Source organism: Trachurus trachurus (assembly GCF_905171665.1).
Source record: "Trachurus trachurus genome assembly, chromosome: 24".
Classification (NCBI taxonomy): Eukaryota; Metazoa; Chordata; class Actinopteri; order Carangiformes; family Carangidae; genus Trachurus; species Trachurus trachurus.
The window spans coordinates 8,701,685-8,720,847 of NC_139910.1; the positions used below are offsets into that span (position 1 = coordinate 8,701,685).

At 42.7% G+C, this 19,163-nt stretch overlaps 1 protein-coding gene across 1 annotated transcript; it reads right to left on the reverse strand.

Moving 5' to 3' along the window:
* Positions 1–1,530: 1,530 nt before the first annotated feature.
* Positions 1,531–13,945, reverse strand: tfap2b (transcription factor AP-2 beta; the record flags this gene model as incomplete). Its single annotated transcript, XM_084000349.1, has 7 exons — positions 13,873–13,945; positions 10,752–11,210; positions 9,039–9,093; positions 7,693–7,912; positions 7,304–7,422; positions 6,159–6,300; positions 1,531–1,825 (listed from the first exon to the last, which is right to left on the reverse strand). Exons 1-7 carry the CDS (start codon positions 13,918–13,920, stop codon positions 1,531–1,533), a joined length of 1,338 nt encoding a protein of 445 aa, XP_083856475.1. The 5' UTR covers positions 13,921–13,945.
* Between the last annotated feature and the right edge of the window lie 5,218 nt (positions 13,946–19,163).

A 19,163-nucleotide genomic window follows, 5' to 3' on the forward strand; every position in this document is an offset into this window, starting at 1 on the left:
AAACTAGTCGGTCTGAGTGACAGAAATATCTGAAAAAGTTACAAAATCTTAGTTTGTGATAACAATATTCATTTTGATTTGATGAATTACCATTCGATTAATTAGAACCAACACAGTTGCAGCTTTCGTTAATGCTCGTGTCGCTGGCACAGTGAGCGGGTTGTAATGATTTAACATTTGAACCAAAACCAGCAGGACATTAATGTTGTGATGGACACACACTGTCACACAGTAACACTGGATTCAAATCAATTTCCAGTTTCTATCACTCAGAAAGTTGCGTTAACACTTTTATAATAAGTACTCACTATTAAGCATTAGTTAAGCATAAATTCTTCATTTATAACGCATTAATACTCATTAGTATGTAGTTTATAAATACAGTTAGTGCTTATCAATGATGAGTAAAACATTTTTAACTGTTTATAAACTATACTAATGTGTATTCATGCGTTATAAATGAAGAATTCAGTATTTAATGCTTAAATAATGCTTATAAAGTGTTACCAAAGTTGCATTTTCCGCTGTTTCACTTTGTTCATTCATATTTCATTAAAGTTAAAGCAAATGAAGATCCATGTTTTACAGGTGAACGTTGACCGTCCTCGGCCCTGACTGGGACTGGAGCAGAGACTTCTTGTTGTTTTTTGGAGAAAAGGCGCAGTCCGCACACCTCGCATAATAAAACACATGGTTTATTATCATCAGTGTGATAGAAATGAAATCACTGGACAATTAGAAGCATGTCTACCCATCATCAGCACCATGACAACAGCTCTAGAAGAACAGAAAAACACTGGATGAGTCCTGCCGCCCCTGCCCCTCCCCTCCTCCCCGCCGTCCCCACTTCCACCTCCTCGCCGGCTCACAAAAGGTCGAATCACAGATTTAAATAGGCCTACTCCCAAAATAGCTGGTGCACCTATTTACACAACCATCCATTTAAATTAATATAAATAAATATTTACACACATAAATTAACACCCTCCCTCCCTCCTTCGTCCATCCTCGTGTTCAATAACCAGACAAACCTGTTTCACAGATAAAATGCTCATCATCCAAAATTTTTCATACCCACAACAATGCTTTTTCTGTGTGAAGACAAACACAAGCGCACACACACACACATACACTCACACTCACTCACATTCACATTTCACACACACACAATGTTGTTTGTTGGCTGCTCACAGCGTCTCAGTCTCACAGGATGCAGGCAGGGGGAGCAAAATGGATGTAACACAGTAACCACCATGTCCTCAGGGGAATGAAAAGAACGTAACACAGATGAAAAATCCCTCTGTGCTCTCTGACACTGGCCCACGGCTGTCGTCTTCCTCTCCACCAAACGTCTCCCTCCTCCTCCTCCTCCTCCTCCTCCTCCTCAGCCCTCCTCAGTGTGTGGCAGGTCAGTCGCAGTGGTGTAAAGCTAGAAGTTTAACGTTGTAACGCCTCTGCGTCGTGGCTTTTCCCCCTCTTTCTCTCTCTCTCTTCCTCTTTCACGCTCTCTCTTCTTTCTTTCCCCTTGCTTCATTTCCGCTGCTTCTCATCTTTGTCGCCGGCCTTGTTGCTGCCGTCGCCGCCGTGCCGGTTGTTGGAAGGGTTGTTGAGAAACATCTTGTCGAGTCCTTTGAGAGCCTCAGTGAGGTAGTTCTGGAGGGCGGTGAGCGCGGCGCAGATGGCGGGCGAGCCGAAGCCGTGCGTGATGAAGGAGAAGTGGGAGAGGCAGCTCTGGATGCCCGGCTCCAGGATGGGCGAGGGCCTCGAGTTGCCCAGCGGAGTCCTGTCCTGGGCCAGCAGGTCTGTGAACTCCTTACACAGCTGTCTGCAGGGGGGGGACAGGAAGACAACAGCACGTCAGGGAGCAGACATTGACATTTTAAAGCTTTATTCTCACACAAAATCACACAATTTCACTTCATTTTGATTTATTCCATTCATGGTATACATACTTCACATATTAACATAATGTACACATAGTCACCATGAATGCAAAGGAGCAGGATGAAGATAAACTTATGGTACCTGCCCCTTTCTATAGTTATAATTGGCTCTATGCACAGCTCCACTATTTCCTGAACTTAAGGCAGCTCCTTTATTTCCTGTCTTACATTATTGGACAAACTGATTAATCCAGGTGTGTCTGACCATTGTGACTACTCAGACACATCTGGATTAATCAGTTTGTCCAATAATGTAAGACAGGAAATAAAAGAGCTGCCTTAAATTCAGGAAGTAGTGGAGCTGTGCATAGAGCCCATTGCATTGGCTTACTACCAGCACCAATATTATACTCTATTTAAAAAAATGAAAGATGATGAAACGTATAATAATAACAAGAAAACAAACGAGTAAAATAGCAGTGGACACCACTCGTCTATTTATCTTTTCTTTTTTTCCCTTCCTTCAATAAAACCTCTCGACTAAAACCCAGGAGGCTCCAATCATCAAGTGGCAATGGACAGCTCTGTTATGAGTTGCACATAAACTGATTTGAGTTTGATTCATTTTAAAGGAATATGCAGCAGTGGATCAAACAAGACACCTAATCTTGTTGTATCAGAATCTATAGAAAATCCCCCTCCTTCAGATATAATCCAGCCATGAGACCCTCTAACGCAGTGGTTGTGGTTCCCAACCTTCTTTGGCTCGTGACCCCATTTTGACGTCACAAATTTCTGGCGACTCCACGCCGTCAATCAAGATGGGCCAGCTCAGATATTTTTATATGCTGCATTTTATTTGAACTCGATTTGAACATGAAAGTATAGAAAACTGTTGTTTAAGATTGTGCATGGTGTTTTTAATCATCATTTTAAAAAGAATAATCATTAGTTAAAAAAATGTTTTTATATATTTTATCAAACACTAGACATTTCAGGCGACCCCACGTGGGGTCCCGACTCCAAGGTTGAAAAACACTGCACTAATGCAACATATTGGGAATTTAAGCATGAATATTACCATTTCTTGTTGTTAATCAGCATTAAATCCAAACACAACGGGTGGATGGTATGGACCTCATCATCAAACCAGTGCACAGTCTGAGTTGTGTAATCGTGCAAACACATCAGCCACTTCAGCCCAGTGTGGTAAAGGAGACGTTTGCAGATGTTTTTGCAACACAAACTGAAAGTGCATTAGATTTTATAGAGCATGGAAACATGTGTAACTGGATTTTTAAAAAAGAATTTCAAGTGCAATATCTTAGGAGGAGAAAAAATATGATGTAATCCACTAGTTGTCTCTGCACGCTGCTTTTTTTTTTCTTCCCCCTGCTCGGTGTTAAAAAGGATGTTTTCTGTATTTATTGGATCACAGGCTGCAGCACAAAAGCGAAAGCAGCCGTTCCTCCAGAGCAGCCGTGTTATAAAGAGGTGGAAGAAGGAGAAAAGAGAAAAAAAAGCCCTCGCCCTCAGACCATCACTGCAACCACAGCCTGATGAAATTCTTGCAGGTGTAGTTGAGCAGCTCCAGGAGCAGCAGCAGCAGCAGCAGCAGCAGCAGCAGTGTGACCCCACCCTGCTACTATTCAACTTTGAGCTGTGACGCTTGTTGCATCAGGTCTGTGCTAAACAGGACGAGGTGTAAAAAGCACCTGAAGAAACCTTCCTCCACTTATTTCACCCTCTTCCCTCTAAAGATTCAACGTGTTTATACAAGATACTCTCGCTGCCTTTACAGAGGAGGCGTTTATGTCTAATTCATAAAATGCAGATGCAAAGAAATTCTAATTTCCCCAGATAGGTTAACATGACATAATGTATCCCCAAAGGCAAAATCTCCCTTTTGTATCCCCTTCTTTTACCTCGGGCCTTTCGGTGTGATGTAGTCTAGCAGTTTCATTGTGTATGTGTGTGTTTTTTTTTTTTTTAAGCCTACTTTCCCTCAGTCCTCTTCCATCTACTTTCCTTTTGTGATTCCCTGTGTTTCCCAGAATGCCTTTGGAAAGCGATCAGAGAGGAACCTCTCACAGACCTGATGCAATCAGCTGTTGTATGTGGTGAGAGGAAGCAATTTTTTTTTCTTCCTCAATAGAAAAGTATAAGGAGTGTGTGAGAAAACACTCTGAGATCACAAAATGTACACTTTTTTAAATTTCACTTTATGTTTAATCTAAAGCTTGTTAGTTTTCCTGCCGTGGCAATCAGACGGCGCCATTGTTCGGCAAAATTAACACTAGTAAATGAGGCCTCTGTGCAAAATAGTGAATTTTTAAATTGTTATTAAGCCTGTTTTTTTGCAAAAAGAGGTCATTGAATGCATCTTCATTCTTCACTGAAAGGTGCATCGGTGAGAAACAGAGAGAATCACCTCTACAACTCGTTCTCCTCGTTACATTTCAGCAAATTATCCTCTGGTTTTAGGCCCATGTTTTATATTCAAGAGACCCATCCCTCTCTCTCTTCTCTCTTTCTCTTTCGCTTGCACGCCCCATCCACACACACGCACACACACACAGTCAGCGGCCTAAGGGCAGAGCTCCAGCAAATGAGTGACAGGCTGTGCAGGCCGAGCCCAGCTGGGGTTAGGGGAGTAGAGAGGAGAAGCCGCCACCCCGGGCTACACTCACGGCTCTCGCTGTTGTTTTCTGGCGACTTGAAACACTTCACTGCTAAATAATGAATTTCTAACAGGCAGCACCGACACCACCACCGTATTGGAACAGGTTTGAATCTGCAGCATCAAACATCCACCACCGAAACACACACACATAGAGACAGATGGTTTATGCAGTGCAGGCCAGTCCAGCAGATAGCAGCTCAAAAATACAAAACGTTTGATTCACAGCACAAAAACTCACATTCAGAGGAGTAAAAGCACGTCGATTAGAGCTGCTCATTAATTACCTGAAGACTAATTTTGTTCATGTAAAAAAAAAAAAAGGAAAAATCTAAAGTGCTTCTGTGATTTAATCCACATTTTATAAATCCACATCACAGCTCGGCGCTGCCCTGGTTTCTTTAAGGAGAGAGGGAGAGAGAGAAAAAGAAAAAGAAAAAGAAACCATCCAGCTCGGTTGCTGAAGGTAATCACAGGATCCTGGATTCAATTCCACAGTTTAACGGCCATAAAAAATGGATTAATATAAGTAACTTTACGATGAGAACCAGTAAAAATGGATCTGCTTGGAAGACCAGAGGAAGAGGTCAAACACACACACTCTCACAACCTTCAGAGCTTGTATTTTATAATGTGTGTGTGAGTGTGAGAGCTGCACAGGCCACATAAAGAGCATCAAACACACTCGAGCTGTGAAAGGTTTATCTGTCCTGTGAATCCCCGAGCTGCTGCGTCTGACATCTGCTTTTAAAATAAAGGTTTATGTCACGCTTTTTGCTGTTTTAGCTCGATCGTTACGACGATGACGACTCTGGGCTTTAATGTGGATTTCTGCTCATTTCTTATAAACGCTTTTTTTTTTTTAAACGCTTTAATTTTTCCTCCACGGTGACAATTTTTCCCCCAATCAGCAGTTTTCATCACAGGTTTATAGATTTAATATTGAGCTCATTAGCAGAAATCTCCTCCTGTCGTTTTCAAATGTCACTGTGTGAGCTGGGATGGTAAAAACAAGAGAGCGGCCTATGGAGGGAGGCTTTCGCAACAGCCTCAGGGGGCAGAAAGAGAGGGGGGGGGGGGCTCTAGAAGAGGGGCCACCACCACAAGGAGCCCCAGGAAAATGGGAGAGAGTCTCATTTCAGGATAATCTGATTCACCAGAAATATTCCAGGCTGCTCTTGTTCCTGTGTGCAGCCAGCCAGCCAGCGTGTTGTTAAAAACCTAAACGCTCCACGTCACATGAGGAGTTTAGTTTCTGAGCAAACATGTGTTTTGGATCTGATTTGAAATGTGCCAGTGGAAATATCTCAGGATATTTGGCTGCATTTCTGTATTTAAATGTAATAAAAACAATAATAATTAAAAAAAAAAACCTCTGTTTGCCCTGACCTTTCTCTGTTTGCATGTATCCAAATCCTAACTCATATTTATATTTGTAAATAATTCAACCACATTTAACCACAGGACTCTCCCTGAGCCTCCATGGCTGCAGACATGTGTCATATATCTATATATATATTCCATGAGAGGAACCAAACACCTCATAAAGACTTGCGAGGGAAGCTGAATCTAATCAAACGGTCCATCAAACTCACTTTGTCGCCAGCAGCATGTTTTTCCGCGTGTGCAGCTCGTTGGGGTCCGCGTGCTGCCGGTTGAGGTACTCGCTCACGGCTTTGGTGGGGAACTCCGTCTCGCAGATGTAACCGAAATCCCGGGCCAGGTGGACGGCTTCACCTGAGGGAGGGGAGGGGGAAGGGGAGCCATGATGTCAGTGTAAATATAATAGAGGCCTGTAAACAGTGATCAGCGTCTGTCAAATCCGCCACTTTCACTTAGATTATCAGACTATTGGCTCCTGACTCCGCCCCCTACAAACACACGTGTTTTATTTTGCTTTAAAAAAATAAAAAAAGCTACTTAATGTTAATTATCTCGCATTTCCTGGTTGCGCGTCCAGCAAAGGACACGTTGTCGCGTAATCATTTTACGCACTTTTACGCATAAACGAACAAAAAGCATTTTTGGAAATAATTAAACTTCATTATGAAAAATTAAGAATATGAGAGTGAGTTTATTCTCATGGTTGTTAAAAAATACGATTTTTCCAGGCGGAAGTGAACACATCTTAAAACTATAAAACCCCTAAAGCTTAGAATAAAGATAATAATAATAATAATAATAATACTAAATGTATATAAAATACTGGCTTCATTCAAATGAACAGGTGAATTAATATCAGCTGTGTGAGAGAGAAACAAGCCCCATGTGCAAAATAATATTTTATCCTGCAGCTAAAACGCTGCTGTACAACGGGGGAGGTTCCACTTTTAATCAACTCATTAATTAAATTAATTTAGCAAATCACATCGTTTCTCCTCCTGCTCTCTACACACTGTGTTTTTCTGTCCCTGCATGGCTCCTGTTGTCTCTGTCTCACAGTTTTATGGACACAGGGAGGTTGACAAGCCTGGGAGGTCATGACCTTTACAGATTTACATATTGTGCTCAGACCTAAATTTTGTTTATAGTGAAACCGAAGCTTATTTCAGAGGTAAATTGAATACAAGAGGAACAAAATCCATGTTTCTTTAATTATAAATATATTGTTGTCTTGTGTTTTTATAGAGGGAGGGATGGTGTATATGTTTCTCCAAGTCAATTGATGAAACAAATCTTTAGGCTGCTCATCTGTTGACACACTCAGTATTTATGAAGTGGCCTGTGTTTGTTCAGTCACCTTCTACTAGAGATGTGAGTAACGTGACGTTGGCAGCTTTACGCCTCCCAGCAGGTAGATTCAGTCCAATCTTCTCCAGCTTTTCCCTCAGACACTTGCCTCCGTTTTTGGACTTTGCTCTGTGGAAACAAAAGAAACCGGTTCAAATGTTGCTGCACCTTAACTTTAGACTTAAGTCCCAATGAACATTTGGTTTATACTGTAGTTAGTCTATTGATTATAAAGCAGTTTGTCTTCAAGCTATGTGTAAAGTGACAGAGGCCTTTTCAGAGCCCAGGGCCTCATTCACACATCCTGCTGCTACAGGCTTCTCCACACACACTCAGCCTGCACATGTGGTTATTTCTATGTGTGCGTCAACCCTCTCCTCCTCCTCCTCGTATAGCTACCTTCTCAACACGCCCCCCAACAGGGAGGCGTTGAGGCACTCGGGCGGGGACAGTCTCCTCTGCACCTCCCCTACGGTCACTTTGTACTTGGAGGTGGAGCTGAGCAGCGACAGGCGGCCCGGTACCGAGCAGAACACCTCGTTGATGTTGACGGTGATGCCGCCGATCAGCCCGTCCTTGCCGAGCATCAGGGAGCCCATGTGCTTGGGCGGCATGGGGACTGGAAGAGAGGGAGAGAAGAGGAGGGATGAGTGGACGTGTTGCATCACAAACTTCTTGACTCAACATCAAACCTTAAAATAATAATAATAATGATGGGCATGTGCATATTCTCATTTGTCCAGGTCATAGTATCTCAAAGAGGTTAAATCGAAAGCAACTGGACTTGGTTATTTGTCTGGGAAGACGTTTCACCTCTCATCCAAGAGGCTTCATCAGTTCATGTACCTGGTCAGATGCTACATGAACTGATGAAGCCTCTTTGAAATAATAATAGTGATATTAATTTATATATATATAAAAAAAAACCTCCGCCTCCTGCGTCTATATAACTGCTCCGTGCGTAAAGACCGCGCGCTCTCAGAGGGCGTCCCCGGCCTAATGAGGCGCCCACGCGCCGGGCAGTTGCTGTTATTTAATGTCGCGCGACATTCTCATTACAATATTATCGATTGTTGATTGGCTCGCGCTCCCAAATCGCATTAACCACCTCCCCGTCTTTCCTCCACGGCCGGTTTAACTCCCACCAGCAGCACTGGATGCTCCTTCATCCAGCGCGTTAATGGTGTTTAAAAAAAAGAAAAAGAGAAGAGAGAATGAAAAAAGGAGAAGAAGCATGCGTGCGTAGGGGCCAGTGAGGTTTTTTTTTTTTTTTTTTTTGATAGCTCCACGGGGGATAATACCGCAGATTAGCTCTAAACGAGCTCACGAGATCTCCGTGAGCGGTGCCATTTATTACATCAGCGGCTTAAATGCCCCGCGGGGAGCTCAGTCACTCAACATCCCGTAACTAAATCACCGCACATCATCAGAGCGGCAGCAGCGTGGCAGCCTGTCAGCGACACACTGCCTGCGAGTCAATATACCGGGATCGTTAACCCGACCCCCCTCTCTCCCCTCACCCTGCACCCCGGGAAGAAAATAATAATAACAATAATATTAATAATATTATTAATAATATGGGCTCGTGGTGATGTGATTTTCCTGCCTGGTCCCATTTAGATCCAAACCACCTCCCTGCTTTCTATAAACCATAATTCATACAGAACAGATGAGAAATTAAATTATAGTCCGCCTATAAAAGGATGCTTTGGCAGATGTGTGCGTGTGTGTATGTGTGTATGTACCTTTCTTAATTACTGATTGATCCAGGATGTTGGTTCCGTTGGTGTCTTCAATGGTCTGTCAGAACCGAGATAAATACACATGTTTATCACAGACAGCTTCCTGCATCATCGTCCACATTAATAAGACATTTAACGAGCAATTCAATTCAGTCATCACACACACAAAAGGAAGCTCAGGTCTAACAAATCCAAAACACAATAAGAGGAATAAAGTTGTTTTGTTTCCAAACAGCAAAAAAACAAAACAAATGTAGTTTATAATCCACTGGTTTAAATCCATGATGACAATAACAATACAAACGCAGGCCTCATTCATTCATTCATCAATCTCATTCATCATCACCCGGACAAATAAATAGGACCCGGTGTCAAAAAGAATAATTCGTTAAAAAACAAATTTATATGGAGGTTAATAAACGCATGACACAAAATACGGGAAGAAAGAAATGAGAATCTATTGTGGAGGTTAAATGGCGGAGACGATTCGTGATGGTTGTGCCCCGAGGGGGGAGAGAGAGGGGAAGATGAAATCCTCCACACACACACTAACACCAAACACACACACACAGCTCGGTGTAAAAGTCAGTTTCACCAAAGTGTGTGGCAGCAACAACACACAGAAAAAATCTATAAGAGAAACGACAGCCTTCAAACTCTATTAGATCGACCACATGAACACGAAATATAATACTAAAAATAATAGTTATGATATGGTTTTGATAATAAAAATAAAAATAAATGAGAATAATGAATTTTCTGTATGTCAAAATGAATTATATGGTATTATATTTATCATTGTGGCAGTTAATTTTAATGTGAGCATCAGTCCATCTCCTCCTCAGTCTCTTTAAAGACACTTCTAGTAGTTTCGCTCTGGGCCATGATCTCTGCGGCTCAGGCTGCAGCCCTGAGGGAGCTGCTCTGCTCCGCGGTCACTGACCCTCGGCTCCAGAGGTGCGGGAAACATGCGGAGGCAGCGGAGCAGACAGCTGTCAACAATTACCAGCCCGCTGCGTCTCTGCGACTCTGTCCAAACTATTTATCCCGTTTCTCTATTTTATTTAGATGTAGCATTTATTTTTTTAAATAACTGCATCCAAGAAGGCTGCTGAGGGTTGTGCATACGACTGAGGTAAATGTGTGTTTTAGATAAACTGCATCGTTTTCACAGGTGTATATCCTGTGATTTGTCTCCTGTGTGTAGACTACATTTTCTTGCATTAAAGCAGACCAAACACTCTATATAAGTGATTGCTGTCGGAAGATATAACTTATATATATGACTTATATTAACACAAATATTCCGCTTACTTCTGCTTTAAAGCCCCTGTTGCATGATACAAATATTTAAAAAAAGAAAGAAAAAACTATTGGTACATTTACGCTGCAATACAATGCCCATCTTCATTTTGTCCTGATGTCAAAAAGAAGAGAGCACTGTGTTTGCATGTAATGAATGGAATTTAGAAACAGTGTCATCTGTAAATCAGATTATGGGTTAATTATTGATGTGATTATTCTGAGTAGCAGTATTTAGATAATATTTAGTAATAGTAACAGAAATGCAGATGTTTGTTCCTGGCTGTCAGTCGTTTTGCAGCTTCATGTCCCTCTGGTCCTAAACAACATCTTTAAAATTAGTTTAAAATAAATAAAAAACCATCATGATTAAACCTGGAGACTGTGACATTAACCTCGTGACCTCTGTCTCACCTGAACATCCTCCATGCCGTGCAGCCCGTGCAGCAGTCCGTCGCCCATCCCGGGCTCCAGTCCCGGGTGCGCGGAGTGCAGCAGCACATCTGGCCGCCGGACCCCGTAGTCCCGCCGGGGGTCGAGCCCGGACAGCTGCGGCAGCGAGGCCCGGGGCTGCGCGAGGAGGGCCGAGCTCTCCATCCGGTCCCCGGCGGCGTCCTGCCGCTGCCGCGCGCCCCATGCGCCCTGCTGGCTCTGGTGCAGCGAGTTGAGGGAGTAGGGGTCGCTCACGTGGGAGTACGGGTCCTGGCTCTGGTAGTGCGCGAGCGGCTGGTACGGCGGCGGGAAGTACGGAGGCTGGAAGTCCGACGAGGGCGCGTGAGACAGCGGCGGCGCGCTGGAGTAGGGTCCCGCGTGCGACACCGAGCCCAGCTGGGACAGACGCGAGCTGTGGCTCGAGACACCGTCATGCCGGTCCTTGGAGAGGAGAAGAGAGAAATAAAAATCATCTCTCTGCAGAGTTAGATCCACAGCCACGCGGAGGCCCAGGACCAGGACCAGGACCAGGGCGCGTGGCTCAGAGCAGCGCCCCCGGTGCTGTAGCCTGAAAGAGAGAGAGGGAATCGAACCTGCTGAACACAAAGCACACGAGAGCCTGGAGGGGGGAAATGTTACAGCCTCATTTAAAATGTCTAGCAACCAAAAAAAAAAGCTCACAGCGAAACTCTAACGGCGGATTCAGGAGCAGAGAAACTCACCGCGGTGGAGTAGGAGTGAACTAACATCTGGAAACCCTCTGTAGGAATGGGTCTCACGTGCGGCGGGCTCGCGGTAAAACAGCTGGATGGAGAAGAGACGTTGACGGACACACAACTCTGCAGCTCCGCTCTGAACTTCCTCCGCCCCGAGCCGCCGCCGCTCTGAGTGTGAGCACCGAGCTCTACTACCCCCGGTATACGGCGGTGGTGGTGTAATTGTTATTCATGACTGGGACTTACAGGAATATTAATGTGGCGCGAGGCAGGGGGACTAGTGGCGACACATGGAGCGTGAAGCCTCTGGTCTCGCGCAGCCGTGAGTGACGTTTAAATTCCGTGGAGACAGAAGAGGCGAAGCGACGCGCGAACAGCAGGAGACAGAGAGAAAGGGGAGACTCTGTTCGTGCAGGGGGGGCAGGCGAACAGGGCGTCCAGAGCCGAGAGGGACCCCCACCACACACACACACACACACACACACACACACACACACACACACACACACACACACACACACACACACACACACACACACACACACACACCTCCACCAACCCCCCGTCACTGTGGGGCCTTTCGTGGGCAAAGTCTGGCGCAGGAATCTTCTGCACCAACTCTTCCTGTCGCAGTTAAAACCAACACACTCAACTCACACTGTGGATATAGTATACTGTATAACAGAGACTGTGAAAAGCTTCTTCAACATGACAGCGACAGCACCGAGAGGTCACGGGTTCGATTCCCACAGTGGACACACTCAAACCAACCATTTATCGCTCATTTATTTAGAAAATAAAAAGTTCATTTTCCTCACACTTGATGTATTTTCTCTCCACTTGCTCACACATTTATTAAACTCCTGGAAAATCGTGTTGTTGTTGCAGCTGCTGCCTGACTTGACTGCCCCTCTAAACACACACACTAGAGCAGTGTTTTTCAACCTTGGGGTCGGGACCCCACGTGAGGTTGCCTGAAATTCCAATGGGGTCGCCTGACATCTCTAGTAATTGATTAAAAAAAAATTACTGATAAAAATATTTTTTTGCCTATTATTTTAAAATTGTGATTAAAACCATGTAATGCCATGCCATGTAAAGCCCTTTGAGACAAACTGTTTGTAAAAACGGGCTATACAAATAAAATTGCCTTGCCTTGCCTAAAACACCACACATTATCTTAAACAGCTGTAGCCTATTCTATACTTTCACTGTCTTGAACATAAATCGAGTTCAAAATGCAAATGCAGCGTATAAAAAGCAGAAATTTGTGATGTCAAAATGGGGTCACAAGCCAAAAAAAGGTTGGGAACCACTGCACTATAGAGACACTACAGGGCGCGTGAATGGTGTCGGGAGTCAAAAGCAGCGATTAAAGTTTCCTCCGTGGACACCGCGGCCCCTCTCTGCCCTCTCGCCCGACTTGTTTAACAACATCAGCGCCTCCCCTCCCCTCGCGCCGTGGGAGCAGAGCCATGTGCGGCACGAGACAAGAGGCTTCCCACCGGGCTGAGGAGCCGAGGGGCCTCGCGAGCTGCCCTTTTTTTCTTTCTTCCTCCTCTTCTCCTTTCGCTGCTGCTTTTGTTGCTCGAGACCTTTTCAGCGCGAGCCGGGGCCGGAGCAGGGCGAGTCACCCCCGCGCGCGCGGCGGTATTTCTCCACTTTACCGCCTCTCGCTCCCCTTTTTTATTTTTATTACCAGGAAATAAAAGATTGTTCTGGGACCACAGCCAAAAGATTTACATATTTCTCACACACAGCCGGCTCTGACCCAGCCTTTCTCTACCAGTTTTTTTTAAATATAAAAAATAAACTAAAGCCTATTTCTTAAAAAAACAAAACAAAAAAACTATTATTTTTAATTATCAATGTAAATATCCTCAGACATGAATCCAAGAAGTTCCAGATTATGTTGCTTATTAACAAGGATCCAGTGAAATAAAACCAGCACATGCCATATTTAAAATAACCTGTCAATTAGATCTAAAAAGAGGATTTAATACTAAATAAATGATCAATATCCAATGTCAAATATTTTCTTACGTTTTTCCTTTTTTTTTAACCATATAATCCAAACAATTACTGGACCTGCACCATGTCTATAATAATATAATAAAACAAAACCTCACAGATCCAAGTGCATTATATATTATTTTTTTCTCTGAACAAAATATTTAGATAATATAAAATGAAGTGTCCACATCCAGCACATCACACAACAACAGGCCTGAGCTGAGCCTCCTGGAAAAAACACCTTCACTCAACCATCAGCCAAAAAAACCCAACAAAAAAACAAGACAAAACATTATCTCCTATCTGTCCTTTTAGTCTAATGAGTCTAATTTAAAAAATCCCACAACACACAAACAGCTGGACGCTCACGTTACCTCATAAATATCTTCATACTTGACATTCTCCACTAGTTTCCACAGCATGGTCGCTTCTCCGGTGTCGGTAAACCGAATGCAGCCAAGTGAAGAAGGGATGTCTCAACTCTCTCTCTCCCTCCCTCCCTCTCTCTCTCCCTCTCTCCTTCTCTCTCTCTCCTTCTCTCTCTCTCTCCGCCCTCTGTAAAGTCAGGCAGCAGCCTTTGTGAATGGGGAACCCCTGTAAAGCCTCCACTACTGTGTGAAGACAGCTAGGGCGGGATGACAACAGCAGCAGCAGCATCAGGATCAGGAAGAAAAAAGAAAAAACTAAACAGGAAATACAGTACATGTTTTATTTATTCTAAGTGGCTACAGTTCCCAAAATAAAAGCACAATAATTTAACAAAAGACTTGATATTGCTGTAATATTATACATAGAGCACCTTCTGGTCACTACTGACAACAACCTATAAGATGTAAATCAAATGAAATGTGAATATAAATAGGCTATTATTAAGGTAACATAGGTGACATGACATGAAACTCATCTGTACAGGTGATGTATTAGAGCAACAGCATGGGTTTCTGTCAGTAAAGTTGTTTTATGTGTAAATCATTAGATTTAAGGTCATATATTCTTATATTTTCGTCTTGATGAAAGATGGTTGAGGTACAATAAACAGCAGCAACAGACAGTGTGGAGGATTCCTGATACAGTCTGAGCTGTCGTGTTTATTATAAATATTATTGAATATTACTGCACTGGTCCATCATCAGCCTGAGGAAAAGCTTCAGCTGCTTGTTGGTATTAAGTCTAAATCCCTGCAGGACAGATGAGAGTCACCATTCATATACTGGAAGTAGTGTTAGTTGTTGTTTTGATGATGATATAGAGGTTTCTGTTATTTCGGGTCAGTTTTGATGCCACTAAGGTCACTTTTTACTCATAAAACCATTTTTAAACATACAAAACCACTCAGTGTCGCCCAGTTGTGGGTATCTGCATCGTTTTCACAGGCGTATTTGTCACCTGTATGTACATTTTCTTGGGTTAAAGCCCCTGTTGCATGATACAAATATTTTTTTAAAACCAAGCAAAAAAACTATTGGTACATTAACGCCGCCCGCAATACAATGCCCGTACCTTCATTTATAACTGTCCTGATGTCAAAAAGAAGAGAGCAGGTACTATGAGACTGTGTTTGCATTTAATGAATGGAATTTAAAAACAGTGCATCTGTAAATCAGAATATCAGATTATGGGTTAATTATTGATCTATTATTCTGATTAGCAGTGCAGTACACAGTGTGTGGTGCTGCATTACACCCACAAGCTGACTTAGCATTGACTTATGCAGAAATGCATATATATGTACACACTACGACTGCATCATATATAGGCTTACCATGATAATAACAACACATACATAATTTACAGCTATGGTATAGATACCTGTGAAGTGTCACTGGGTCTGTGTTATTATATGTGCAGGGTGCATGTAAACACTGCTGCAATGTCAGCACAATACATGATATGATATCACATTATCACATGATGCTCAGTGTGGTGATACTGAATGTGACTTTGATGGCTCAGCGTTAAAATACTCTACGATCATGATGCATCATATTGTAGCACACAGACAAAATATTGCAATAAGCATCTGGCCAACATCACCTCATTAATATGAGATGACATTTGAAACCGTATAACACTTGATCTTAAAGCAGAAGTAAGCAATCCGGTCGTTTTGGCTAACTTCTTGTCAGCCGATGGAGTTAGCAGTCCCCGCCCTCGTCCCTATATCACCACATGCACGCGCATCCCTTGGCTGCACACACAGAGAGGACTGCCCCTTTATGCCGTTCTCTCTCCTCATTGGATAAAGGTTGTAGGATACAAGGAAAGTTTTCTCCTCGGCTTACAGCAGAGCAGAGTGACTGACAGACCCTTGTTTCAGACCAAACACTGTATATAAGTGATTGCTGTCGGAAGATATAACTATTGCTTTAACAATAAATTTAATGTTTTTTATACATAGAAAAAGTTATTTTCCTGTAGCCATGACAACTGTCAACCCTATTTCTGTAGCATTAGCAGATAAACGTTAAGTGATGCTGTTTAATTCATGACACGGCTTCATATGCATCTCACGACAGATTGTAGGTTACCGTACTTTCCCTTTAAAATAAGATACTTACATTCTGCACATGCACTGTGTGTTTGTGTATATGAGAGAGACTTACATCCATTTCATGCAGCTTGTTTTAAATGAATGAAACAGACATACACAACAAATAAACCTCTGCACATTTTATTCATTCACCCTCCTCCATCTTTAAACCCTGAGCCTGAACTGCACTGTTCTTCTTCCTTCTCTTTTATCTCTTATCTGAAAAATCAGCACATCAGAGGACGCAGATTCAGATAATTTATTAAAGCTGCACAGAAAAAAAAAATCCAATTTAAAATCTATAATAAATAGAAAGCATGTGTATTTGATAAGCAGGCCTATCACATTGCTTTACCAACAGCCCTTCATGCTTCTCAGTGGGGATTTCTTCCAAGTGTGTGTAAACTGCTCCCCCTAGTGTCACAACACAATAAATGCATCCATCACAAAATAGATATTGACATTGTGCCATACTGTCTCCACTTCAAAAGGCTTCAGTTTTAAATGGAGAAAGGGACTTTTTAGATTATTTGATATGATGGCAACCTAAAATATATCTTTATATGGAAAAAGCTGTGCGTTTGACTAAGAGTTCCACATTGTTGCATGATGAATTTTATTAGAAATGCACTTATGTTTATATATCTGGCTTCAGGATATTTAATCAATGTACTGATTTGCTTCAGTTCTGGTGCAGAGCGATGGTTTAGCTCTTTTATTATCTGTGTATCTCTGCTCATACACTGTCATATGTTCCCTCTGACATGGCTGCTGCCATCATTAAGCTCCTTTTGATGTTTGATGCAAAAAAGAAAAAAAAAGAGAGAGAGAGAGAGAAAGCTGCCACTGAGGATACCAGACATGAATGTTTAAGAGACACGGCTGTTCCCAAGTTCTCTGGAATGACCCACTGCCAAAGATTCACCCATCTCTCTCTCTTTTTTTCTCTTTCTTTCTCTCTCTCTCTTTTACACACACACACACACGGCGAGGCATATGACTGTCAGCGATGACAGATGTCCTGAAAGTCTGGAAGTCTGCAGGCGTGGTTGTGGTTGTTGTCCTGCAGGGGCTTTGACACACGATGTATCAGCATACATTACACACATGTCACACTAATGCTGCTCTCTCTGCTCCCTGCCTTTTGTTCAGGGACCGTCTGCAAATGACACAAATTTTGTCTTCCACTTCCACCTTCACTGAGAGACACAAGCTGCATTGGTCCTTTAGTTATTTTCACACCCAGGATCTCATCTCCTCACTGCGTCACAATAAGAGACGATATTCTAGGAAAAAGCAGCACAATAAGTGTTTTTTAATAATACTGTAAGACATGAGGCAGAAAACCAGTGGAATAATCCTTTAATAATCAGTTCATTATCTCTTTTATAAGTGATGAGACACAAGTGCAGACAAAAAGCGACAGAAACAGACTCACAGACACAATTTGGGTTTAGAAATCAATGAATTACTAGTACAATGAATGTGATAGCGGCAGTAGGACAGGTTCGTATCATCACAGTAAAACCCTGAAATGTTGTACAGGTCCTTTAAAATGTCTTAAAAGCTTTTGAGAAGCCATGTTGGACTATTTAAAGAACATATACAGTAGGCTACATATATTATATGATCCAATTGGCATAGAACGATACATTTTTAATATTTATCTCATTGATTTTAACTAATTTGTCTTTGAAGATGCAGCATTTTGGACTTTAATGACAATTCATGATTCATTTATAATGTAGCAAGTATGATAACACCTTCAGCTTCTGTCTCCTTCTATATGTTGATGAGGATTTCCTTATCAAACCTGATGCAGTCTGAGAGGAAGCAGCAGCCACAATGATGAGGTCTGACTGTTCTGCTGCTGCTGCTGCAGTTCAGCCGGTGGCCACTAGGCCGCAGTAGAGCACCACAGAAAGTGAATTATAGGACCAAGTGAGGAGGGAATAACATGGAGACCTGACTCAACACGAAACTGAAGCTTTTAATCATGAATAATGAGACCTGAGGATGCATTGAGGGAAATATATTTTGAGAGTTTTAAGGGCTTTTTGAATGTGTCACAGAGATAATGAGATAAACCCACTAATAATAATGAGGCCACAAAATCCTATATAGCTTTGCATTCAGCTTCCAAAAACATTAAAATTACATTAATAAAGCCTGAATAAAACATGATATCCATATGAATCATGCCAGCTAAAGTCTATTATGCTACTTTAGCTGCTAAATAAATTGCACATAGGATCCAGGTTTTCCCTCTCAGGATCCAATAATCCAGATGGAAACAGAAGCAGAATGATGATGATCACTAAAACGGAGAACAGGTTGTTCCTGTCTTTTTTTTTTTGCAGCCTATAGCTCCTGTGATGCGAGTGTGTGAGTGTGTGTGGATTGAAATGAGTGACGGGGACAGTTGGGATGGCGGCTGAAGGCCTTGAATGTTCCTGGGAGTGAGCGGGATCAGGACAGAGGAGGAAGAGGTTTTAGCAGAGAAGCCAGGGAGGAGGAGGAAGAGGAGGAGGTAGGAGGAGGAGGAGAGGGGGTTATAGCTTCAGAGGAGAGAGACTGGAGAGATGGGGGGGCTTAGAAGTTGGCAGAGTTTGGTATTCGTGACTGTGGGGCTCAGTCAGCAGGAGTTATAGTCCCACCGAGACCCGCTCTGTTTAATTCACTTCTATATAAATGGCAGTAGTCGTTGCATGTTTGAAGAGCTTCATTTTCCCTGTGTGTTCTGCTCTGCATGTTAAACCTGCACTCACATACTCACACATGGTTAAATATATTGCACTACAGACTGACTGACTGACTGACTGCGCTGAAGCAACTCACACACATAATTGGGCGAGAAATCTTCCCCCCTCCAAAAAAATAAAAATAAAATAAACAATAATATTGCACGCGAGCATAGTGGAGGAGAAAATCAGCTCTGATGCTTAATGCGGTGATAACAGAAGCGTTGCATTGTAATACGATCAATAGCCATGTGTGAATAATGCATCGGCCGCTCCATCACATTATGCGTTTGCTGATGTCAAACTTGTGATTCATTCTTGTCCGTTTGTCAATTTTTTTCCTCTTCTTCTTCCAGCAGCAGCAGCAGCAGAGAGGCGATGTATCGATTTCATT